Source organism: Megalops cyprinoides, chromosome 7 (assembly GCF_013368585.1).
Source record: "Megalops cyprinoides isolate fMegCyp1 chromosome 7, fMegCyp1.pri, whole genome shotgun sequence".
Taxonomy (NCBI): domain Eukaryota; kingdom Metazoa; phylum Chordata; class Actinopteri; order Elopiformes; family Megalopidae; genus Megalops; species Megalops cyprinoides.
The window spans coordinates 36,460,073-36,485,340 of NC_050589.1; the positions used below are offsets into that span (position 1 = coordinate 36,460,073).

Here is a 25,268-nt window from a genome sequence, read left to right on the forward strand (position 1 = left end):
TACATGCATTTTTATTAGAATTGTTTTGATTTTTTTTTAAATAAAATTTTACAGAATAGCTTTTTATAGTAGAAATGCATGTTGGCTCAGACCTTCTTTTGGAAAGAGAATGTTAATTTTTTTTTTTTTTTTTTTTTTTGCTGGAGTACTTTACAAAGTAAGTAACAAATATTGTTATAAATAAAAAAATTAAAACTGTACAGAAAAAGCGAGCTCTGCATTGTTTCTGCCTTTATGTTATTGTCTGTTTCCTTTTCCTTCACAGCAGCATCTCTGAATGGGAGGGGCTACCATATGTTAGCATTGATTTGCTGACTGCTGCTGACCAATATGTGTGTTCCGTGCTGAGAAAAGTCTTTAATGGTTTAAATAAGTTGCCGCTGGCAATCCAGTGTATATGCTTCTTTTTGTCTTGGCTGAGCTCTTGGATAAGGTGTGATTTAGCTGTTAATTGAAAACTTTAAATCTGGTTTAAAACCTATGAACAACGTGCACACTAAGAAAACAAAGTGCTTGTATGTATTCTCAAAAGCTAGAATCCAAAAGCACTAAATAGCACGTTTTGTTCAATTCCTAAATTCTCGCATGTGGACACCAATAACCAGTCACCATTTTAAGGACTGGTCCAATACTGTAGGAGACATAAACCTGTGGGTAGTGTCAAGGAAAATTTCTGATGTCTGTTAAATGTATGGCAAATGTAACGTACAAATTTTGACAGTGTGATCCACCAGTCGCAAACCATCTCCTCAGGTGGTTTTGGCCACCTGCAAAGTTTCAGCGTGTGCAGTTGGAAGTGGCATGTGCTTGTCTGCATGAGGTGACATCTGTTGCACTCAACAATAAGCATGAGCATTCTCACGCTGGGTCTCCCGTGTTCATCACCCTTTCACATGCACCAATGCTATGCACACATGGTCGAATTCTTGATGGTGATGCAAGAGGGTGATTTGGTGAAAATGCTTCAAGGCCTGCACCCTGTACCAAATAAAAATTGTACTGTATACAAGTATGACAAGTATTTTTCTAATTAGCCTCTAATTGTGACATACATGTCTGTGTGCTCGTGCTGTGCCGAGCCAAGATGCTTGCTGTCACCAGGACTTTCTGGTCCCAAACTGTATCTAACCAGGCTTGCCTGACAGGCAGCAGCTCAGAGCCTAGGCTGTTTTAATCTGACCCAGTATACTTGATTTGCAGTGACTTCAAAGGGAAACCTGCCCTTCCAAACTGAAAAGAACAAACTGTCATGAGAGGCACAGCAGGACAGCAGGTTTTAATTATCTGAAACTGCAAGAATGCATTGATGCCTATCAAAGAATACACTGGTATTGCTTGAAGTAGTACCATGTCCAGCCTGGACAAAATTTTTACATTTTTGTAGACCTATTTGCTGTTTTTGTAATTTTAATGTTTGGATGCAAAAAACAGACACTTACTCACCTTTGTCAAGAGGAATATTTTTTCCAAAACATGGATGCCTGTTGTGGTTTCAGACCACCTTTCAGTGTAGTCGGTACCTAGCTATTTCATAAATATTTGATAAATATAATAAAGAATTGCGGTTTAAATCAATCTATAAATACTATAATCCTATATGAAACCCTAAGGAGTTTTGAGAACTCCTGGATGCCAGGTAGTACAGCCCAATAAATGCAATTTAAGGTCAAAGAAAGCCCCTTTACCAATGTTCTAAAACTTGCTTCCTTCAACTGCACATGCCTGTTTAACACTGCAGAGCCCCCTGTCACAGTGCTGTTCTGTCTATCCTTTAACCATCCTTGGTTGAGGATGAATAAAACAAGATCCCAAGAAAAGCAAATGGGCAAGAGAAGAAGCCACAGCTGTTTCTTTTCCTTTAGCTTTTATTGGGGAGACAGGGTGGTGGTGTGGAGTCGTCTTTGAGACAATATACAAAAATTTGTCAGGCACTAATTTTTTTTTTTTCCAAAAATGACCCAGCAGTCTGTTATAATGATTTACAAGAAACATAAAGGTAATATGTTTATAGAATTTTGGTACTTAAGTATTGAGTAGTGTCTACAACAGTCATTTCCCCACTCAGCTTTAAGGCAATGAAAGTAGTGTAATATAGTACGCCAGGCCTTTGTGCATACCACACTGAATCACATAGGGGCTTCCTCACAGTCAAATGGAACACAATCTTTATGCTTACTCGATGGCTTTTTAAGAGGATACATTTTATAGAAAAATCTCACAATCCAAGACTAGCATCCAGAATATTCTTACCTCGGACCAGAGTTAATGAGAACTCCACAATTTTCAATCCGCACACAAACGCAGCATGTCAGTCAATCCCACTGCATCTTATTCACCTTCTAATGGCCTTTGGCGCATTGATAAGCACTTTCTAACCCCCAGGTTTATTTCACTCAATCACAGTGCTGAAATCAAATCCAACTGAGAGCAAACTTGCATTGTTAGTTAAAAAAATCAGAGACCCTGGTGCTCTTTAACAAGAATAATTTCAGCTCAAATGTTCATTCTGGAGAGTGGAAGTGGCTTGTAACTGCAGCAAACTGACAATGGCAATATTTGGTACGGACTTCAGTTGTCGAATGAAGCGGATGAAGTACTGTGGGACAATTGAGGAGTGTTTTTCTTACATATCTTTAACACCATCCCTGGAGCCTACTACAACAACGGCTTGACGCAGCACAGAAACTTCTTTGGAAGGCTGCAGATTCACTTGAAGTAAAAAATGTTGCATATTCTTTTTACTGCATTTAACATTTAAGGTAAAGTTACTGAGGCAAAATAAGAACTGTATAAAAAATCTGACGAAAGCTTAAAAAAAGATACAATGATGTTTAAAGAAATAATACTGTCACAACAAAAAGGCACTTTTTAAAAATAATAAAAACAATCAAGACAAGAGTTTGGTTCGGCTAGCTTGCCTTTTAAAAACAAAGATTATAAAAAAGTAAATACTATCAACTGCTGCAGCTTACTGATCTGGCCACAGAGGAAGTCAACTTGCCGGTTTCTTTTAGAACCAGAATTCTCAGCAGCAGAGCTGGTCCTTTGTAGCTGTCCCAGAGTTACAGTCCTGTTTGGACTCCACAGTCAGTGGAGCCCCACAGTTATGAAAATAAGGTCCACTTTGGCAGGCACTTTTTGGAACAGGACATTCTTCCTTGTTTGTGGTCCAGTCTTCAAACTTGTTGGGTTTCAGTGCCCTCCCCATACATTTCTCCAAGGTCAACACTCTAAAAACGCTGCAGAGCAGTCCTCCAATGGGGAGACTGTGTGTGTGTGTGTGTGTATGTATGTATGTATGTATGTGTGTGTGTGTGTGTGTGTGTGTGTGTGTGTGTGTGCGTGCATGTGTGCGTATGTGCACGCGTGTGTGTGAGCGGGGTAATCTCAGTTGTTTTCCCCAACTTCCTCCCTGTGCTGTACAGTTTACCTGCCAGGTGAACGCGATTGGCCTCCTTGCAGTGCAGCGTCCACTAGGATAACTTCCAGAAATAAATAAAAACATTAAAAAACACATTTTACAGTCCCAAAGTTCTGTCCTTCCAGCTACTTGTGATCTGAAGGAGGTCGGGGGGGGGGGTAGTTGTGGTGAGGGGGGCACCATGAGGAGGAAGCATGGAGGTTGGGGAAGAAAGTGGGGGAAGGGTCAGACTGGTGGAGGGAGGGGTAGGATTACAGTCTCTTCCACCCATTCCGGATCACCGCATCAGCTCGCAGGAAGGGCTGGCTTCGGAGATCTGTGAGTAGGGAAATGAGAGATGAGGTGAGACCGAGGGGGGCGGGGGGCACACTCACATTAGGGGGCAGGGGGGAGGAGTGGCAAAGTCCACACCTGTGGGGCCTTTCTCAAATCTCACCCCTACATCACTCCATATGGCTGATGCTTCTGAAGGACCACGTAGTGTAATGATGATCTAAGTATAACGATGTACAGTATCCGATTCCTCTGGGGGAGAGGAGCTCTTTCACTGTTTATGGAATCAGTGGAGCTTGTTAAAGTATGATGTCATCCCAAGACTCTTCCCTCACTGTCTCACACAGAGACAGGGAGAGAGACAGGAAAGGAAGACGGGAAAACAACCTAAGAACTGAGTCCAGTCCACAGGCAATGGGGGGATAACATTACTAGCAGCGTACCGTGTAACAGCAGTGTTCTGGGCACAGTAAAACAAAAAAAGAAAAAAAAACCACGGTCAACACGCTACGGAGTGACGGTGGATCACAGCTGCCCGAGTCACAGAACAGCTGGCTGAGACACACCCAGCCTAGAACACCACAACTGAAGCTCAGCACTGAGGCTTTTGGGTGAAACTTAAAACCCAGGGAAAGTGGTTGGATGTACTAAGCATTCAGAAAAAAGTCTTGTGTACGACACGTTTGCGTGCTTGGTATGTCCAACTTAACACCTTCCCCGTGGGAAATTTTTTTCTGGTGTTCAATTAATTAATCACTTTATTATTTCAACACTGGATGTATGTCAATACAAATTACTGGTCATTTAATCAAGAATAAAGCCCAAAGTGACCTGAATATGTTGCGTAATTCTGACCAATACGGCATAAATACGTGCCGCACGTAGCTGTTCCAGCTAGCTGATTTTGTTAATACTTTACTGGTATCCAGTCTGTTCTGTGCCATGGCTTAGCCCTCTCGAGAGCCAGTTTAGCGCAGTGCAGCTCAGCTTGTTGCATGTTAAGAGTTTGCTGGGAAATAACATGGCAGGCATCAAGGACAGGTTAGAAGACGCAATGAGCAGAAGACAGACAATCATGCAGCGTTTTAGAGTCCAGAGGACCTGTAATACATTCCTTCCCTGACGGGCTGTGAGTGCAGGGCCTCTTACAGGGTGTTCGGAGAGCAAGGCTTCATGAACCCCATCATGGGTGGAGCCACCAAGTGCTATTAATCACTGACTCTTTTCAGCGAATCACTTTTGCTCTCTGTGCCAAAACACCCTTCTGCAATTGGTTCAAATCAGAGATTGACTACTGCTCTACCCATTTCTGGATTCACACAGCCATGTTTCTCCATCATTTCTTGTGGGCCAACTCTCGACTTCACAGCACAGTGTGAGAAGAGAGAGACAGAGAGAGTACTGAGGGAGGAAACAAATAAGATTGGCTGGATCTGGGTTATGAGACAGGGTTTCTGCCACAGAGCTGGGAAAGGTGAGTGAATAATTACCATCTTTTTGACACAGGCCTTTTGAGACCAGGAGGAGACAAGCGCTATCAGGATTATCAATATACAGGTTAACTGGTTAACTGGCTAACTAGCAATAGCATTTCAAAAATGGACGAAACAAACTGCTTCTCTTTGCAATGTCACCTCTCTTCTTTAAACACTATCTCTGTACTCTGCTTGAAGTGCTGCTTGCTTGCTCCTTTATAAAAAGGTTTTTGGAGTGGAAGAGAATTTTTCTTTCATAGCTCCTCCACAAAATGGGACAAAAAGGTCAAAATCCTTTTTTTTGCATTTCAAGGACTCAGCTTAGAGCAGCTAGCATCATTGCTAAGGCCGGCAGGAGCGGAAAGCTGGCTGAGCTCTAGCCTGCCACTCTTACCCGCTGATTAGAGGGGGAAAATTTACCCAGACCAATCTTCAAATCAGCTGGATGGGTAGAAAAAACAACAGTGAGGAGGGAGAGAGGGGGTTAACATATTACAGGGACATCATCATGCCATTAGTTTAATGCAAGGGTGTCAAAACTCAAAAACTGAAGGGGCTTGCATATGCTGTTTTTTGTTCCAAATTATTCCTCTGACCTAATTACCACATTAGCATTGTGCATTTCTCAACATACTACACTAAAATGTCTCATGAGTACAACGCAAAAGAAATCTTAAAATATGCCATATTTAATAGGAAAGTAAACTAAGTTCCCATTGGGATAATTTAGTAATATAGAGCAGAGGTTGGAAGAAAAAAACAACATTCCCACCACCCCTCCAGGAACAGAGTTCAATGCCCCTGGTTAAATGGAACACCAACTTATGACAGCCAAACCGCTTTCATTAATGTGTGATGATGAGGTTAGGGGCTTCAGATGCATTTCACAACTCCATTCACTTCAATGCATTATCCCTGTTAGAATAATTTCAGTTACGTGTCATCTGTGAAGGACTGTGACAATTACAATTACACAACAAGAATAAAAACACACAAATTATTGTATAAGCTAATTTTCTTTTTTGTCAATCGCCACCCATAAACAAAAGCAATCTGTTACATCTGAACAGGGCTGGTTGGTCCTTGTCCAAGGTGTTAAAGGTCAAAGTTCACAGGCAGAAAACACCAGGTCACCCTTGCTTCCAAAGGCCCATGTTAGTCGGAACAGGAGGGGGAGTGGGTGCGCAGGCAACGGCGAGCATGCAAGTTTTGTTTTCTTTTGTTGTTTTTTTAAACAGGCATGCACCGGGGTGAGAGGACACGCAACAGTTTCCAGACAACCTTTGGGGGTCGGGAGCGCAGTGGGAGGGGAGGGGGCGGAGCTAGCAGTTGGACTCGTCGCAGAGGTTGGTCTCACAGAAGAAGCGGGAGCCGCGCTTGGCTGTGCGGGCCGTGAAGGGCACGCTCTTCAGCACTGCGGAGAGACAACATGTCACACGCCTGCTCCGCTCCAGCTGATCCCGGATCAGTCCTCTGACGCTCTCCTGCTGCCTGTCCCTCTGTCCCCTGCGCCACGGGGAGGATGGCCTGCCACAGCAGGATTAATGGGGACTTTGCAGTGGGGGGGCAGGGATTTTGATCAGCTGATGGCTGTAGAGCTAGCAGGTACGTGATTGGGGGCCTTATTAGCACTCGGTTCAGGAACATTAAAGTGATAGTATATAGGATGTTAATTAAAACCTCCCAGGTGATGAAGTAACAGGAATGACTGTTAGGAACCACTCTGACCCTAATGCTGCAGTAGGACTATGCAGCTCTCATGGAGCAGGACTTTGTGTCCTGACAGTGCAGACATGATGACAGATCTGTCATGACACAGTGCCTGGGCTGTGTAGATATCCATACTTTTATATGCATTTGTCTTGTCTTAACTAAACTTTCTGTAATTGCCAATTGGGCATTAGGGTCATCTGAGCACAATATCCTCAGCATTTGCGCTGGACTACAGGATGTAGCCAATGGGATCTTCTGATACACTTTCACACCAAGGGTGACTGTTGCTCGCACAACAAGTCCCATTGTGCACCAGGAAGTAAACCCCAGATGAAGGATCGGCATACCTCCCAGTTGTCATCTAAGGAACTCGAAGCCAGCCAAAGGAGCCTCAGGGTACCAACAGAGGTGCATTGGAACCCTTGCTGACATACCCACCCCTACCCCTTCATCATTGGCAGACGGCACAAAGACTTCGAAGATATCAACACTTAAGCATAACCTGGAATATGCAGATATCGTCACATACTTAACAGAAAAATGTGCCAGTCAGTCCTCAAACTGTGCATACACCATGACAGATGTATCAGACAGAGAGCTAGAGTTGTAGATATGTCACGACAGACTGAGAGGACACAGTACCTGTACAGTGCAGATACTGCGACACAATTATGAGGCACAGGTTACGTCACTCCATGTCATGACATACGTATTAGACAGAGCCTTGACAATACATATCATGACAGATTATCAGACAATGCATAAGGGTACATGTCATGACAGACCTATCACACACTCTGCTCTGAATGTGGATGGACCTTGACCTGAAAGACACTATGTCCTCTCCTCAGCGGGGTTCTGAGAACATAACACAGAGTGCACTGCCGCGGGACGGACATCTCAATGACAACAGTGACTTTCGAGCCGAGAGCGGCCCTCCCAGCGCACTCCTGCGCCCCGGCCGCCCCACCTGTGATGATGTCCTCGATGGTGCCGTCCTTGCCCTCGTACACGGGCCGGTGGTCTTTGGCTTGCCGTCTGCGCAGCTCTGCGATCAGCTCCTGCTGCTGCTGCCGCTTCTTCTGTGCCTGCACCTGGAGCAGGATAAGAAAGAGAGCAGGGCGGGGCAGGGCGTGGGGGAGGGGGAGACCCGGGGAGGGAGGGGGGGTGGGGGCGAGGACGAGGGAGGGGGGTGAGGGAGGGGATCAGGGAGGGAGTTAGTGAGGGGAGGAAGTGGACGAGGACGGAGATGAGGGAGTGGGTGGCAGGGAGTGAGTTCAATCATACAGAATAAACCAACACCCACCAGCTAAAAACCAGTTCACTCTATATATTCTTTGAGTAGTACACAGCACTGTCACGACACATTTTCTTAACATACATTTGTTCAGAGGATAAATGGATGCAGCTATAAATGTCTATCCCTCTGACAACAGCTTCCTCTGATGCTGTTACACAAGTCTCCAGCGAGGGGTTGTCGATGCCTCATTGGCTGTCTTCCGGTTAGTAGGACAGGGTGGTATGAAACAGGACAGATGCTCACCTTAGGGTCCTGCTGCTTAGCCTCTTGGGCTAGTAACTTCTCCCTCATGGCTTCCTCCTGCTTCTTCCTCTGTTCATTATCCTCCACCGCTTCCTGTCGAGCAGACACAAGCAGGAGTCACAGTCAGCGCTACAAATGTGAGTGCAAGAGACACAGATCAGGAACTGTGTTATCCAGCTAAGCGTGTGTCACGGATCAGGGACCGTGTCATATATGTGTATGTGTGAGTGTCTCTAAGCAAGGGTGCAGTCACAGTCCAACACCCTTCTGACACACACACACACACACACACACACACACACACACACAGGGGTCTGGGTGGGACCATGGGGGAGTCTCATTCAGCTGCTCCCCTCCCAGGGCCAATGTGTAAACCCAGAGAACAATCTCAGGAAGAGAGCAGCGGAACGGGCCAGGCAGGACCACCCGGGGGGCCCCGTCTAAACAGCACAGCCCCGGGCTTAAAGGCAGGCCAGCCGCGGCTTCCTGTTATTGGTCTCGAGACCTCACACTACGTCCGCCCACAAAGGGCAAGCCCCGCGCTTCTGTTAGACACCCTCCGTGCTTTCTGTGGCACAACACAGAAGAAATACAGAAACCAAAGCCTTGACAGAGGGGGCGGGAGTGCCCTCTCTGAGTGCCTGAGAGTCAGGGCACTTCTGTTCCTCCAGCCACCCCCGGGACCTCTCACCTTGTAAGCCTTGATGAAGCGCACGAACACAGGGAAGAAAACAGAGGGAGGGGTGGTCTTGGGGCTCTCACCAAAGTAGTGGACCACGTTGTTGAAGGCTTCCTGCAAGTGGAAGGAAATGTGGGGGAAAAAAGGCTAAATATATTGGGACTGGTGGTCATTGTGCTGGGATTGAATAAGTTTAGTGGAGAAAGTGCTGTGATTGGCTGACTCTGGTGGCAGGTGGGCAGTAATATCTGCCACTGATGGAGAGAGCTGCCTGCAATAGGCTGGGTCTGGTGGACAGGGTCCTGTGATTGCATAGGTGTAGAGGAGAGGGTGCTGTGATTGGCTGGGTCAAGTAGAGTGTGTGCTGTGATTAGCAGGGTTTAGGGGAAAGGGTTATGTGACTGGTCAGCTGTGAGGAGAGTGTGCTACAGTCGGCTGGCTCAGGTGTGTGCTGTGACTGGCTTAGTGGGCACCTCAGCGGTTTTAGCATCCTTCTGCAGTTTGTCGAGCTGGGGGTCGCTGGTGTGCAGGAAGCCCTTGAGGACAGCATGGTCATGCAGGCTGCACTCTCTCCGGATCAGGTCCATCCCCTTCCCCAGCTCCCGCACGTCCAGCAGCACGTTCTCCAGGGACACTGCACACACACACACATGCACACACACGCAAATGCACATACACGCAAATGCGCACACACACATGCACACACACACATGCATATACACGCAAATGCGCACACACACATGCACACACACGCAAATGCACGCATGCACACACACAATAAAAGACAAGCACAAGTTTAACACGACTGTGCTGAAGATCAGCATCCCACTTTCCACCCCCAGCACAGAGGAGGTCTGTCCTGACCTGCGGCAGCCTTGTCCACAAAGTGCAGCTCATTGTAGAAGTTGGCCAGATCGAGGTACTTCTCCTTCACGATCAGGGCAATGTAGTGCAGCAGGGTCATCTTCCTGTCCGTCGACTTGGTGTCCAACAGCTGGGACACACACACAGGTCACAGGTTAACCCACCATTGTTCACAGCTATGTTTCCCTAACATGGTGGGCTTGCACCTCAATCAATCAGGTCTGATCAGCTTTGTTGAAGGTTCGAGTAAAGCCATTACATTACTGTCATTTAGCGTTCTTATCCAGAGAGACTTACACAGCTCACAACTTAATCCATCTGTACAGCTGGACATTCACTAAGCCAACTGTGAATCAGGTACCTTGCCCAAGGTTACAGCAGCAGTGCCTCTTTCCAGCGCTTACTTGTCTTGTCATACGGCGTGCCTTTCTCAAATGCCTTCGTTAAAGGGTGTTTTAACCGAACGCAACACGAAATTTATAAGCGACGTGAATGCATGAAAAGTCAATGGCAGGAGGCGAATGGGCGGAGTTCATCGCGGTTTACTGGTGTGTCGAAATGGATTTGGCTGACAAAACAACTTTGGATGCGTGTATGAGCCATAGAACTGCAACTGATAGGATGTGCACTGTAGCATGATACTAATGATCTCTCTGTAAAGGCAGATCGTGGAGACTAGTACTCACCAGATCCAGACTTTGTAGTTTAAAGCCATAAACTGATCCCCTTTTACTGCTGTTCATGTAGTTTCCTAGAGCTAATATAATCTACACAGGGAAGGAGAACAGGAAAAACAATGTTACTTTACAGTATCCAGGATGACACAGATCATGAGAGAACTTTTTTAAATTTTGTAAATAACAGGTAAATAAAAAATAAGAGAAGGTTGTACCTCCAGCATTCTTTTTAACTTAGGGGAGGACTTCACTGAGGCGGATGCAGCGATGATGGCATTGAGTTGCTGGGGAAAGGATAGAATTTAGACAATACAGAGTGGGAGCGCGTTCTTGTCGAGTTTCACTGTCACAAACACGTTCCTGCAATGATTTGTTTTTTTTTTTTTGCATTTGCACTCAGAAGGCTGAAATAAAGTTTTTTTTTGACTGTGCATATCTTTTCACTTTTCTAAGCCCAGAGAATTTAAGTGTGTAACTGCTGACTGAGAGGGAGATAGCAGCTGTTGAGAGAAAGACGAAAGAGAGAGCCAGATATGCAGAGAAAGAGAGAAACAGAGTCTGCTAATGTTTTTCAGCAGCTTTTAAAGCTCCAAAAGACCATGTTTGGGGAAAAAATGGAGACAAATAAAGAAAGAGACATAAAAGAAAGACAGACATAGAGAGACAAAGACGGAGATGGAGAGACACATGCAGGGAGGGAGAGAGACAGAGAAGTGGAAACAAATGCACTTTCACCTACATTGTAAGAAATTCCAAACAATTAGGAAAAAACACTGAATATTTTGAATCATCCCTTCCCACATGTAAGCAATGGCACAGGGACGTGAAACCAAACATTCAGTCTTGCATTATTTCATATCATTTTGTCACGTCTGTGGAAATATCTTTGGCAGCACCGCACGATATAAAGCTTGCTGGCATACGGAGTTGGAGAGACTCACAGGCGTGAGCATGCTGATGTTGTCAGTGAAGTTTCCCACGAAGGTGATGATGCTCATGCGCTGCGTGAGCCGCTCGATCTTGCTGAAATGAAGCATGAAGCGGTCCTCCTCGGCCAGCTGCTCGGGAGGCCGGCGCTCACGCTCGTACTGCCGCAGCGCCTTCACCTCCGCCTCCGTGGGCAGGAAGCGCGTCAGGCACTCCACGAAGTCCACCGGCAGCGCCTTAAGGTCGAACCTGTGGGGAGCGCCACACACAAGCACACAAACACGTCAAACCCCAACACCGTGCGCACTGGCTGACTCAGATAAGAGGTTGGGGGGACAGGGCGTGGTGGGGACGTACGTCTGGATGGCCTTGCAGATCTCCTCAGTGCTCTTGCCCGCCTTGCGGAGCGTGATGGCCAGGTTCTTGGAGCGGTTGGCGTCAAGCAGGGTGACCTTGTTGATGGCCTTCTGGGACACTTTGCTCTTGGTGCAGGACAGGTCAATCATAGGCCCCTGGGCCCGCGTCTTAAACAGCTCTTCGAACTTATCCAGATCCAGCTCCTGGGAGCAACAGAACACACAAGTAAGGAATTACACCTACCTCATATACACACACATACACACAAACACACAAACATGCAAGAGGAGTTACACCTACATCATTTACAGTCCACTTAAAGAATTGCGGTGAACATAGAGGCCTAATGTGTTCAGAAAGGGCATGGGTCATATTAGCACAGGGGGACAGGATGACCAAGAAACAGAGATGGATTGTGTGAAAAGACCTCTCACCTCCAGAACTCGCTCATCGTCAATTTCATTAAATACTGTGCCATTTATCTGGTTAGGTTTGAGTGCCGTCCAGTTGAACACAGGCAGGCGGAACTTGGTCTTGATGGGCTTCTTTATTCTTATGGCTGCAGACCGAAGGTGTTGGAAAAATTATACACTATCATGAATAACTATACACTATCAGTTTTCATCTTGGAAATCTGTCAGTTTTGAGGTCATTCTTCTTCTGTACAACCTAAGGCTGTGCATTCCCGCACAGACTGATGGATTCATTCCAATTACCTCTGTAGGGCTCAAAACAAAAAGTTTAATAAAAATTAAAAAAAAACAAGCTTTTACCTGATAGGCCGACACTGAGGATGACAGATGGTGAAGTTCCTGGCAAGGGCGGAGCCAGAGGGGGCGGGGGTGGGATCGGAATGCACTCCCCTGTGGTGTCAACCAATCAAATTTTATTACGTTCAAGGCTCTTAAAAGCAATGACAGATTACTTCACACACAGCATTCCATACAGAAAATTCATGAGATGTCACACAGGAAGAGCTTACACGAAGTAATTGTGATGGAAGAATGCAGTAGCTTACTTAGACATTTCCTTTAACTTAAAAGTTTTTTCGAAGTGAAAACAAAAACACTTCAAGTCGCTGAACATCTCTACAATGCCAGCTTTACACAATGTGCATTGTTACCCTACTGTTGGAAATGCGGTAAAGCTACACAGCCACTTGGCCCAGCTGCTTCCTCTCCAGTATGCGGAGTGGCCCTGCATGTTACAGCGCACAGAGGAAACTCTCTTAGCGTTTCCTCTTTCCTGACTGCGCTAATGCAGCACTATGACAACCCACCTGGACTTTTACACACGAGAACTTTTAACCCCTAATTAGTACTGCCCACCATGCTGTGTTTCTGTCAGATGGCCATCCGACAGCCGTTAACAAGTGCCCCATACCTGAAGCCAAAGGCAGAGGCGGAGGTGGTGGTGGGGGCGGGGGCGGGGGTGGGGGTTCAGAGGCCATGGAGGCGGTGACAGTGGGACCTCCCGGCCCTGTGAGTCCCTCGCTGCCGAGAGGCTCACCGATGCTGCCGGCACCCCCTCCGCCCCCTCCACCCAGGGCCTCGATGGCGATGTCCCCGTCGGGCTGCTTGCGCACGCGGATGGTGCCCTGCTGCTCCAGCTCCTGCAGCCGCTTCTCAATGTTTGATTGCCGCTGGAAGGCCGCATCCTTCTCCTTGATCATCCGCCGCAGGGTCTGCACCTGAGAGCTCGTCGACTCATACGTCTCCTGCTCAGCCACAAGGGGGCGACACAGAGAACCATGACATAACGTTCAAGCAAGGAGTTACAGTATGTCATTGTAAACAAAACTGTTTTAAAATATACATACATATTTATACAGTACGCTTTATTGCCCAGCGACCTGATCGGATCAAGCCTTTACAGTAACACACGACATAACATCTCAGGAGAGAAAATCTAGTATCGAAACTACTGCAGTTATTGAAGATAGCATCCTCTGACAGGCAGACCCATTGATGCCTCAGCACTCACCTTTATCGCGATCAGATCCTTGTCCTTCTGCAGGAGCTGCTTTTCCAGCTCAGCCACCTTCATCATGGTCTCATTCTCCACCTCCAGCAACTTCTCCGACACCTGAGGGAGTGAGGGAGAGGGGCCAAGGGAGGGAGGGAGAGGAGGATGAGGATGAGCAAAGACGGGGAACCAGGTGGAACGCATGACCATGGCGGAGGGAGAGAGGAGAGTGGAGAGCTAGCAGGAACAGAAACGGACAGAGGGAAGAGGGAGGAGGCATGGAGGAGAATCGATTGTACAGACGCAGGCCCGGCCCTCTATGCCAGCTTCCCTCTCTCTCTCTCCCCCTAACCGCCGGCTGCATCAATAAGAAATGAGATACGCCCGGCAGCATGACACAGCAAACGGAGTGGGAGCGAAAGTGAAGCGCTTGCCTCAGGACCTGGAAAGATCATGAACGTTCAAGAATTTCCAGGGATCCCACTCTCCTCCTCCCACCCACCGCCACACCATTCCTCAACCCCTGTCCTTAGCTTCGCCCGCTGACCTTTCTGTGACAGCCTTCCTGCAATGCAGCGTAGGATACAGCGATACAGCCCGGGAGAGAGAGACTGAGTCTGTAGATTGTTTTTTTTTTTCTCTGACAGGGTCATTTACGGCCAAGCCACACTCTTATGACAGACAAATCAAGCGCCAGTTGGTGGATGCACCCACGCAACTACAACTCTGGGAGCAACTGTTACTGTCTGTGCACCTTCCTGAGCCAGCGAAAGAAGGGCCAACCTCTGCTGGGCTGGAACAAGCAAGCAGAACCAGGATTTGATTTACTCGAAAATAATAAATGATCTCTTGATGATTATCTTCAGTATTAGTCATGGGTCCATTATGACAGAGACAGTAATTTGGAAAGAGAGAGAGATAGAGGATAGTTGAATGCAAATTAAATAAGCCTGTGGCCCCCATCCTCTGGGAGCGTCACGGAGGCTGATCTTACGTGAGAGAGATGCTCTTCCAGCTCTTCTACCTTCTCCAGAGCCACGTTCTTGGTCTCAGCATCCTCCAGCAAACCTCCCACGTCGAACACGTTGTCCAGGTATGCCTGGATCTGCACCTGGAGCTTGTCGCTCTCTGTGTGCCTGGACTTCTGCAGAGGAATACAAAGACCCAGCAGCTCAACCCTGAATGTCCACCTACAGTGCCAGGGATTAGACTTGTGATGATATTGAACTCACAAGCTCCACCAAGAAGCCAACTACAAATAGCCATGGTTGGAGATTTAACTAGATACAAATCAGTGAGGCTTCATGAACCTCATAACTGAAGGGGCTGTGAGTGACCCACTGATTTGATGTTCTGATATTGAGAGCAAAGTCTTCCCATTGTTTCCAAATAGGCCAGTGATTGGCAGCACATGGGCTCATGGGGCCTCAGTCCTACCCTCACTGAGCTGCCTCAAGTCTTCTGGGCCACTGGGCGGAGCCTGTGTGTTTTTAAACACAGTTCCCCTGAAGCCAGATTATGAAGACCAGTGATATTATCATACTTTTCCTGTTCTGTCAGCTGAGATGAACATCACTTTCCTGAGTCTCCTGAGAAACACTGAGATAAAAGCTGTTGCTTGTATTAAGGTTCTGTTGCGTAATTTGCTCACTATTCAAACAAGCTCCCAAAGTCTCGAATTTCACGGGGGGGACGGGGGACGGGGGGGGGGGACGGACTGTGACACCTCACCTCCAGGAAGTCATCCAGGCCCAGCTTGGTGAACTCGTACTGGAGGTGCACACGGAAGTTCATGTCCTCCACCGAATGGACAACAATGTTGATGAACTGCATGCATGCAACCTGGGAGACAAAGTGACGCACGCTGAGTTGCAGACTGCAGCGCGATGGAAACCGCATCCCCACAAGCCGCAAAGAAGATGTAATCCCCAGGCTCTCACCATGAAGTCAATGTTCCCATCCTCACAGCGGAAGTACTCCATCAGCTTCTCAAAGCGATGCTTCTCCTTGCACACCTGTGGATGGAGGGGTACATTCGCATCACAATCTGCTAAGACATGACGCGGAAACCACACACCTGATGGGTGCCAGGCAGCGTGGCTATCCTTCTGCAGCTACCCGCTAAAACAACCTACTACAGAGCTTCTGAAACCCAAAGATTCAAATCTGAGTAGGTATTTGAGACAGAGACACACAGAAAAAGAACACAACAAAAGATCTAAGCAAAAAATGCATCAACATCCTCAACAGACTCATCACTCTGATGCAGGTCTTGTGTATTTGTCATGCTATTGTAAGTCATGCTGATGACATAATTGTCTATGGAGGGTTGCCAGATGCGAAATGCAGCTCCTCTGGAGCACTAGAGTGGTGCACTCCATGCCAATCCTCTGAAGGGGAATCAACACAGTCAAACTGTGCTCAAAATCCTGCCTAATTACAAAAATTCATGGGAAACGAGGAGATGTTAAACAAGAATAAGGAGAGAGAGAGATCTGGCAACTGCCAGACTCCTACACACTGCAGAAAAAGAGAGAGGGAGGGAGTGAAAATAAACAGACCACTCTCTCACAAAAACAACAACACTGCTGTCTGGAGACTGTTTTTTCATACAGAGAAAAAATGCCTTGTCATTTGTGAGTTGCGGTTTTTGTTGATGCCTCAGAGTTACTGCGACACACACAATACACAGCACACAATCACAAAGACACACCCACACACACACACAAACACTACCATCCTATCAACCAGGTCTACTGCCTGGTTATTCTAACCTTCTTCTGGATTGGTTATCCCGGCTGTAAGAGGCTCAGACTGCGGAGTAATCGCCTATTTCCTGTGTTTAGAGAACTGCGCTGGTGTAAAGGGAGAGGCTGAAATGAAAAGTCTGTGATCCACGATCCTCTTTCCCCCCACCTGGGACTTTGGGGAGGGAGGGGGGGCTTTAAGACGTCCTGACCTTCAAACACAGCCCAAGGTCACCTCACATCTGCTGGCTCAGTGAACCTCTCCACCCCCCACTTCATACACACACAGACACACTCATAAAACAGACACATACATACAATCACACACAGGCGAGCATAAACACACCCTCATCAACACAGACACGTACACACACACACACACACACACACGCACACACAAAGTTATAAACTGACACACAAACACAAGGGCACACATACACAAACACCTCCCCTAAGCACCCTTTAACTTGCAAGCTCTTCTTTAACTTAATCTGCACTGACACTAAGCTGCTGAAACATTTGCAGCTGCCCTCTCACATGTACTCCAGTAGCAGCCAGTGAGAGGGAGGCAGAGAGCCTGCCTTCCTTTGATAATCATCCTAACCCTGTTTCTGACTGTCCTGTCCTGTCCAGTTTACGTAAGAATTATCCATAAGCATCTAATTCACTACAATTACAACTATTTGATATAAACCATCCTCTTTGACATGATGTTCCCATGATTTATTTCAGGGATTACCAACTACGTACATATAATGTGCAGTGGCACAGTTGAGGCTGAAGCCAGCAACTCAGAGCATCACACCTTTCAGGTGGGCACTATGCAAAGTTTTTAGGGGTGCTACACCAGGGCTTGTACCTCTTTGAAGTTGTCGAACGCGGAGAGGATGATCTCGTGACCACCTCGGACTAGACACACCGCGGCCAGCAACTCCAGGACCAGGGCTTTTGTCCTGAAAATCAAGCACGGAAGCATCCGTGAGAAAGCAGAGGCCTGTGGCAGCACACAGAGGTATCAGTTTCAAGTAGAATAATAATTACAGGTGATTTACAGGCATCATCTTCAATTACAGCTCAATCTGTGGGGGGAGGTAATCCACACTGTTTATGTGCAATACAATGGGGATTTCGTGCTTGGCTGAACTCTCACAAGCAGCCCTATGATATTATGATCAGATCACACAGATTACTTACTAATCTCCTCTTCTGTACAAATGCTACAAACAGCATGGACAAACTGTTCTGGACCATGACTTCCGAGGCTACCGCAAAGCCATTGTAATTTAAAGCATGTCATTTGGACAGGCAGTGTGAAGGACACCCCCCTTCTGTCTACCCCACACGCCTGATACTTGACCTCAAGTGACGTTTCCAGCAGTTGTGGGAGAGGGAGGCTTATGTTACTCAAAGTGGGTGGAGTTGTTACACACCATCAACAACTCACTGATCTGAACCAATTATGTTGCTTTGCTGGAGAGAGCAAAGTCTTCTTATTGGTCTACACAAGCCAGCAATCAACAGCACACTTAAGCTCCATCAATTAATTGTTTTATGAGGCCTCACTCTTAGGTTAATATTGAATATTACAAATGTACAACTGATGGTTGTGAATCTGGGATCTCGGATCTCACCTGGAGTTCTTATTGTTCAAGCTAAGTGCAATTTCGTTGACAGCATGGGGGTGGGACATAACCAGGTTGAAGCCATACTGATGAGGATGGAAAGAGAGGAAGTTACAGATATGACATATGAAAACCAGGAGGTTGTGATGCAATTCAATAAAAGGTGAACATTCCCATTCATATTACTACAACCGTTCCACTTGCCAGTTACATAAAGTTTAAATACAAAGATGCACTAAAATGCTGAGGCACTGAAAAAATGTCAGTGTATTTCTGTTTGATGCCATTAGTTCTTAGGTCCTTGATATAACCACAAAAACATTATCTGGGTTCAAAGGGGCCATGACTTTAAGTGTCAGAGCTTTCAATTCCTCTATATTCCACAAGGGGGGGCTAGTTGGAGACTTAAAAAGTACAGCATTGGACCTGCACCCAGACTGGATCTCAGAAGGCGGTGCAGGAAGCTTCACCTGGTAGTTCATGACCGCCCGTAAACACATGATGCAGACATGCACGTCGTCCTTCTGGCTGACCAGCCTGGAGTTCTTGATGGTTTTGCTGTTGGTTATGGTGTTGTAGCTGCAAGAGAACACTCCCAGTTAGCAACAGAGTGACGTTTCCTTGCTGTCCCAAGAGCAGTTCAGACTCTGCCTTCTGATATGCAGGCCTGGGTGTAAGAGACTGGGAAAAAAATATTGGCTAGGCCAGGGATGGGCTGTCCTAACCAGCATGCAGGGAGAGCAAGATGATAATGATTGATTTATGTGTGGGTGAGTCCATTACAAATGATAGAACCTATATGTATTTTCTACAGGGCTGTACAGATTGTTTATTTAGAGAAGAGTCTGAGTGAGCTGGGGCTTCGCAGATGAGCCTCGTCTCGCCCCTTTTTGCACATCCTCAGCAACCGCCTGCTCTCCCTGAGCCACCCGGCAGGAAACGCAGCCGTGTCTCTGACAGACCGTTTCTGGCACACGCAAATCCCCCCCCCCCCCCCCCCCTGCTTGAGGTTTCGCCCATTGAGCTCAGAGCATGTCTGTGATCAGGCGGCAGAACACACGAGCGGCGGTGCGGTCACTGATGCATGCTGGGTAACCGCTTTGGTACAAAAGCCAGTTTCCTGTCCTTGTGGTTTCGCAGACGATCTCTTGCACAGAGGAAATTAAAACTTCTCGCTTGTGTTGTCTGCATCTTCTGCCTACACACAGTTGCTCTCTCCTTAGTTAAACCGCTACAGGTGCAGTGTGTTTTAGCATACAACTGCAAAGAACAAATTAGGGAACTGCTCCTCCACACCCCTGTGTCTGCATTGCTACTTTCTGACACATGGAGAGGGTGACTGTCTGTTTTGCATGCACTGATTTTCATAACCGTTACTGCTGTAGGGTCTAGTCTGGGGGGGGGGGGGGTGGTGCCACGAACAGCTGCAGTGAATCGGAAATGTGGATCTGCCTGGAGGATCAAAAGGGGGAAGGATGACAGAAGAAGGCCGTGAACTCTGCCATCTGTGGAGCAGTGTACACAGTCCAACCTGCCACGGCTGAACCCAGATCAGTGACGGGGACGCGGTGGGTGCATGCCTACTGGAAACAGGCCTCCTTGATTGGACAGTGCGCCTGAGCCTGTGACACACTGTGGGGGGTGGGGGGGTAGTAACATTAGGCACTCCGATTTGGGGCAACGAGCTGGGCATTAGTGCAGCACAGGCAGCAGAAGCAGGGCGTAGCGGGGCACGGCGGGGCAGCTGTACGTACCGGAGCACGGACTGGCGCGCAGAGCGGGTGAGCGTGTTGCAGAAGGCCTGGCTGCCGCTCTGGTGCAGATCCTCGATGGACCTGCTCCAGGACTTGGCCCTCTCCAGAGCCCCCTCCTCCCCCTTCTCCAGCCCCTCAAAATCCAACCTGCACCGCAGACAGACACACAGAGACACAGACAGACGGGCAGACACGAAGGGGTGGGGGGGGGGGGGGGGGGGGGCAGGGTTAGCAACAAAGCATGGCAACAGAGGGGGTGGAGTTCCACGTGCAGCACAGTGCCACACACAGTCAGCTCAGTACCAACACTGAGACAATACAGCTTTAGTACGAAACACTACAGCATTACAGCATTACAGCACAGCAGGAATGCAGCAAGGCACAATGCTCCTCAGTGCAGATCAACCAAACCGGTACACAGCAAGGCACACAAGCACATCCAGCCATTCTGATTACGTCCATACAAATGCAAGAGTTAGCCAGGTTCCAAACATGCCACGAGAACATCTCAGAGCCTGTCTCCTGAGGGACCTTTCTTAGCTACGCCTGGTCTGCTGACGCACCGATCTCTTATCGGTGTCAGCTGCTAGGCTGCGACCTCCTTACTGCTCAGTGCCCCTCCGAGCATCGATGCTGTCGGGTGGCCCGGGCTGCCAGGGAACACGTGAGAATGCGTTTCCACGGAGACGCCAGTACTTACATGACAGCGCACTGGGCGAAGGACAGGTACTCCACCAGCACGTCTAGGCCCCGGTTCTCATCGTTGAGGAACTCTCGGACCCACCTGCGAGGGAGATGCAAGGGTGAGAACAGCACTCCGCACAGGGAACACCAGCCACGGGACAGGGAGGCCTCATCGAGCCTACGCTGGGCGGGGCAACTGACTCAAACTGATACAAACCAATCAAAACACTTCAATCCCCACCAAAAAACACAACGACTAGTTAAAAGCAGTGAGTCCTTGATGACAGCACAAGAGTAGCACTGCCCACTACCCCCTTCACTTGTACATGTCTCCTCCCTCATCCACACAGCAGGAAGAGAATTTACACTGATGCAAGTGAAGGGAGAGATAAAGGGGTGAAGGGTAATGAAGGCCACAAACAGTCATCTGTTCAGGTATCTACTGCAATGGTCTTCACAGTGATTTTTCTACAGGCATTGCTTTGAGCCCAAAATAATCAATTTCTAATGTGAGCATTGTATGGCACCTTGAGGCATCAGCCATACTGAAGCTATACATCACTTTGATTTGATGTGCAGGTATATAGCACCAGAAAGAGAATGAAGTACCAGAGAGACACACCTGCAAATCTGAAAATGAAGGAGGATCTGTGTTGTGATCCGTGGTCTGTATATAAACTTCCCTCCAAAATACTTCTGCTGAACCAAAATCACGATAGCAACCACTTGCTTCAGATGTTTTTAAATGGAACTGATTGTTTAGACTCACTAGTTTTCTCACTGATCACAATACATAACTGTGGGTGATCCCAAACATGGCTGTCAGGGTCATTTTTTATAGCAATCATCATGGTGCAGCTAGCTCATTATGGTTACCGTTAGCATTCTCAGTATGACTTGGCAGTGAGAGACAACCTGTCCTCAGCAGCAAAAACTGGCTGGCACCTGTGGTGGGTTTTTTGTTATGACCAACTACTGCTCAGACTTTTCACGATCGGGCTGGGGAACAGCCTACGTTTCAAGACACTTCCTTTCAGACGTTTCAGAGCTCGAGGCCGTCCACTAGCGCCCCCCCCCCCCCCCCCCCCCCAGACAGCCTGAGCAGGTTACAGTATGGCTTCACTCCACTCGGCGGAGAGAGAGCACTCCAAACTGGAGAGCCCTCAAAGCAGAAATAAAAAAGCAGAACAATCCACCGATTGTGCACCAGTTCGGAAGGCCTTATTTTTGCAGGATTTCAGAGCACAGTGGAGAGAAGCTTTGTGCACTTACTACATTGCTACAAGGTTTGTTTGCACTGTATGTGTTAACATTTCAAGCATGTCAGGGGATTCATTAGAATGGCCTGTTCTTGTGAAGACCCCAGTGAGATCCAAAATAAACACAGGCAGTCCAAATATACCTTGGATCAATATGGTAAGTGTGCAAGGTTTGTCCTTTTTACTTTTAAACTGAACTCCTTAATGTGGCACCTTACACTAAAAAGTGTGTGTGCTACTGTTTGACTCTATTTTCATTGAATACAACAAAGCATGCAGTAACCATCTTAGGTGCTATGTTTAATCAGTGTATCATGAAATATCAGTTTCTTTAGTTGTCCCAATATACTCCTGACAGACAGGCAATTGTGAGCAACCTACGAGACTCCACTGGAATTACTCACAAAATTTTAAATATGCAGATGCAGAACACTATGGAAGCTGTAAGGCTGAAAAGATGAGTCCAGAAAGGACTCTCCCCACTGAGAGACCGTGGTACTAAGAGAGAGAGAGGTGGGAAATCAAAACAGACAGAGAGAGAAACGCTGAGATTGGCCGGAGGAGCAGGAACGCGCTAGATCATTGGTTTCCTGTCTACCACTCCCATCCTCTCTCTCCCTCTCGCTCTCTCTCCTTCCTGTCTGACCAGATGCTATTTTGGATCATCCTGGCAATCTAAGTAATAACAGATAAAAAGAGAGCTGGGGGAGTTTGTATGCATGTGGTAAGTGACCCTGTGCGTCTTTTGGCTCGGCATGCGAGGAGTGTGACAGAGGAGAACTGGGCGACTCTTCTCCTGCATGTATATGTGGTAAATTCATCAGACAACACTCTTACTCATGAGTCACGGTAGAGCATTCATCGCGCCCGATGCGCCCCAACAGAGCCGGCTATCACACAGAGCACAGGGATGCCTCTCCTGCAGAGCCTCTGATTAAAGGTGTAGGTATTTCTGTTTGGCATCTGAAATTGCCAACTGTGGGTCCAGCCCACATTAGGAGCGCAGTGCGCAAGGAGATAAGTGACCAGAAGACCGAGAGGATTGGGGTGGGGGGTGTTAACGCGGCTGGGAGTTAAGGCATTGTTGTGTCCATGTGACTTCATGCATGTATGTATGCACATGTGTGTGAGTGCGTGTGTCTGAATGTGCATAGGGTGTGAAAGTATGTATATATGTGTGTGTGTGTGTGTGTCTGTGTATATATACGCATGTGTGTGTGGTGTATATGTGTGTGTCTGTGTGTGTGTGGCTCCATTGTTGGGCAGCCAAGCTTCCTGCTTCTTTGGCACACACAACCGGCTTCCTGCCCACCCCCCCTCCTTGTAGCTGGGGGAGGGCGGTGGAACAGCACATCAGCACAGACCTGGGCATCGGGAAGCACTGTGAGGTCCATCACAGGACAGGCAGAGAAGGGTGTTTCTCTCAGTACTGAAAAACAAACAATGGAGTCCATTTCCCCCAGCCTCTGTCCTGGGCTGGGCCGCCTCTCTCCCGGGCTGTTCCCACCCCTACCCTGACCTTCTGGCTCCGCAGAGACTGAGAGGGAGGGGGGAAGAACCAACGGGAGCGAGTGAGGAAGGGAAAGAAACAGAGAGACACAGAGAGAGACGAAGAATAAGAACAAAAAAGAGAGAAAGGGAAAGAAAGAGAGAGAGAAAGAAAGAGTGAGTGAAGAAGGGAGAGACAGACAGATAAAGAGAGACAGAGAGAAAGAGAGAGACAGGAGGAGAGCCTATTTGGGTACAAAAGTCATTTTCAGAGTTCTGAATGCCGCAAAGCTGAGCTGCGGGTACAAAGTGAAAGACTGATCAGGGATCAGTAGTGTTCAGCATGCCGAGACTAATTACCCGATGTGATTGGTGCGCAGGGAAATCTCCAGTTCTCGCAGCACCTTTGTGGACTCCTGGACCCGTCTCCGAAATTTCTGAAACAATCAAAGCATGTCTGAGGGTAACATCATCCTGCAGATTAGGAGTGGAAGGTATAAACGGTATAGTAAGTACACCGGTATGAATTTGTCTTACAGTATGGATTTTGACTATACTGTGCTGACCGGTAGAGCCCTCACAGATCTAGGTGTAACTTCATTGACAAGACATGATAGGCTACTAATTAATGTATATTTGAATTAAAATATATTATATATATGTTTGGCTACAATTCTCAAGTTCTGTCTACAACTGAGACTACCTCTTAATTAGTTAATGGGCAAGGACTTTACAAACCATTATATTCTTCTGAATATATATCACATAGCAAGTTTTACATCATCGCGTTTAATGCAGCTAGCTAGCAAGTACAACTTGGACATCAGCGGTCCTGAAGTTCCCTTTAACCCGATAGGTAGCCAGCTAGCTAGCTAGCTAGCTTTCTTGCCTTGATAACGACACACAGCTAACACTGAAAATTTGTCTTTATTTATTATTTGTCTTTATTATTTATTTAGCGCTAATTTAAAAAAAACAGCGGTGACAATGCAATATTTTACTTAGGTTAGATGAGGTAGCTGTTGCTGGTAAGCTTACGCAACTAAGCTCTGTTTGAACTAATCGTGACGTGATGTGTCAAAGTAAAGGATTACATTATGTAATTTACATATGAACGTGTGTATTACATACGAATGTGCTGTGCAACATGCCTTAACAGTGAATATATGTGTGTGTGTATATATATATATATACACACACACACATATATATATATATATATATATATATATATATATATATATATATATATATATATATATATACACACTCTATGGACAAAAGTATTCGGACGCCTGACCATTACATTGTAATGACATTGTATTCAAATACATATACTTTAACACGGAGTTGGTCCCCCTTTTGCAGCTTCCATTCTTCTTGGAAGGCTTTCCACAAGATTTTAGAGTGTTTCTGTGGGAATTTGTGCCCATTCATTCTGTAGAGCATTTATGAGGTCAGGCACTAATGTTGGACGAGAAGGCCTGGCTCGCAATCTCCGTTCCAGTTCATCCCAAAGGTGCTCGATGGGGTTGAGGTCAGGGCTCTGTGCGGGCCAGTCAAGTTCTTCCACACCGAACTCTTCAAACCATGTCTTTATAGTCCTTGCTTTGTGCACTGGGTTAATGTTGGAATGTTGGAATAGAAAAGGGCCTTCCCCAAACTGTTGCCACAAAGTCGGAAGCATAGCATTGTCCAAAATGTCTGAAACATTAAGATTGCCTTTCACTGGAGATAAGGGGCCTAGCCCAAACCCTGAAAAACAGGTGTGGCCAAATACTTTTGTCCATATAGTGTATGTATATATATATATATGTATA

The 25,268-nt window shown here is 47.1% G+C and overlaps 1 protein-coding gene across 1 annotated transcript in view; it reads right to left on the reverse strand.

Moving 5' to 3' along the window:
• Nucleotides 1–3,660: 3,660 nt before the first annotated feature.
• The window catches only part of fmnl3 (formin-like 3), a 45,572-nt gene continuing 23,964 nt past the window's right edge, over nt 3,661–25,268 (reverse strand). Inside the window, exons 4-28 of the mRNA XM_036533185.1 lie at nt 23,809–23,885; nt 20,718–20,801; nt 20,018–20,164; nt 18,734–18,842; nt 18,273–18,349; nt 17,501–17,594; nt 15,835–15,909; nt 15,626–15,736; nt 14,889–15,038; nt 13,913–14,014; nt 13,313–13,646; nt 13,154–13,156; nt 12,703–12,792; nt 12,364–12,488; nt 11,930–12,132; nt 11,587–11,821; nt 10,861–10,929; nt 10,655–10,735; nt 9,969–10,098; nt 9,578–9,738; nt 9,117–9,218; nt 8,426–8,518; nt 7,853–7,976; nt 6,451–6,583; nt 3,661–3,737 (exon numbers count right to left, since the gene is read on the reverse strand). Of these exons, the coding sequence (XP_036389078.1) occupies nt 6,492–6,583; nt 7,853–7,976; nt 8,426–8,518; nt 9,117–9,218; nt 9,578–9,738; nt 9,969–10,098; nt 10,655–10,735; nt 10,861–10,929; nt 11,587–11,821; nt 11,930–12,132; nt 12,364–12,488; nt 12,703–12,792; nt 13,154–13,156; nt 13,313–13,646; nt 13,913–14,014; nt 14,889–15,038; nt 15,626–15,736; nt 15,835–15,909; nt 17,501–17,594; nt 18,273–18,349; nt 18,734–18,842; nt 20,018–20,164; nt 20,718–20,801; nt 23,809–23,885 (2,868 nt within the window). The 3' untranslated portion in view covers nt 3,661–3,737; nt 6,451–6,491. The remainder of the gene's footprint in view (nt 3,738–6,450; nt 6,584–7,852; nt 7,977–8,425; nt 8,519–9,116; nt 9,219–9,577; nt 9,739–9,968; nt 10,099–10,654; nt 10,736–10,860; nt 10,930–11,586; nt 11,822–11,929; nt 12,133–12,363; nt 12,489–12,702; nt 12,793–13,153; nt 13,157–13,312; nt 13,647–13,912; nt 14,015–14,888; nt 15,039–15,625; nt 15,737–15,834; nt 15,910–17,500; nt 17,595–18,272; nt 18,350–18,733; nt 18,843–20,017; nt 20,165–20,717; nt 20,802–23,808; nt 23,886–25,268) is intronic.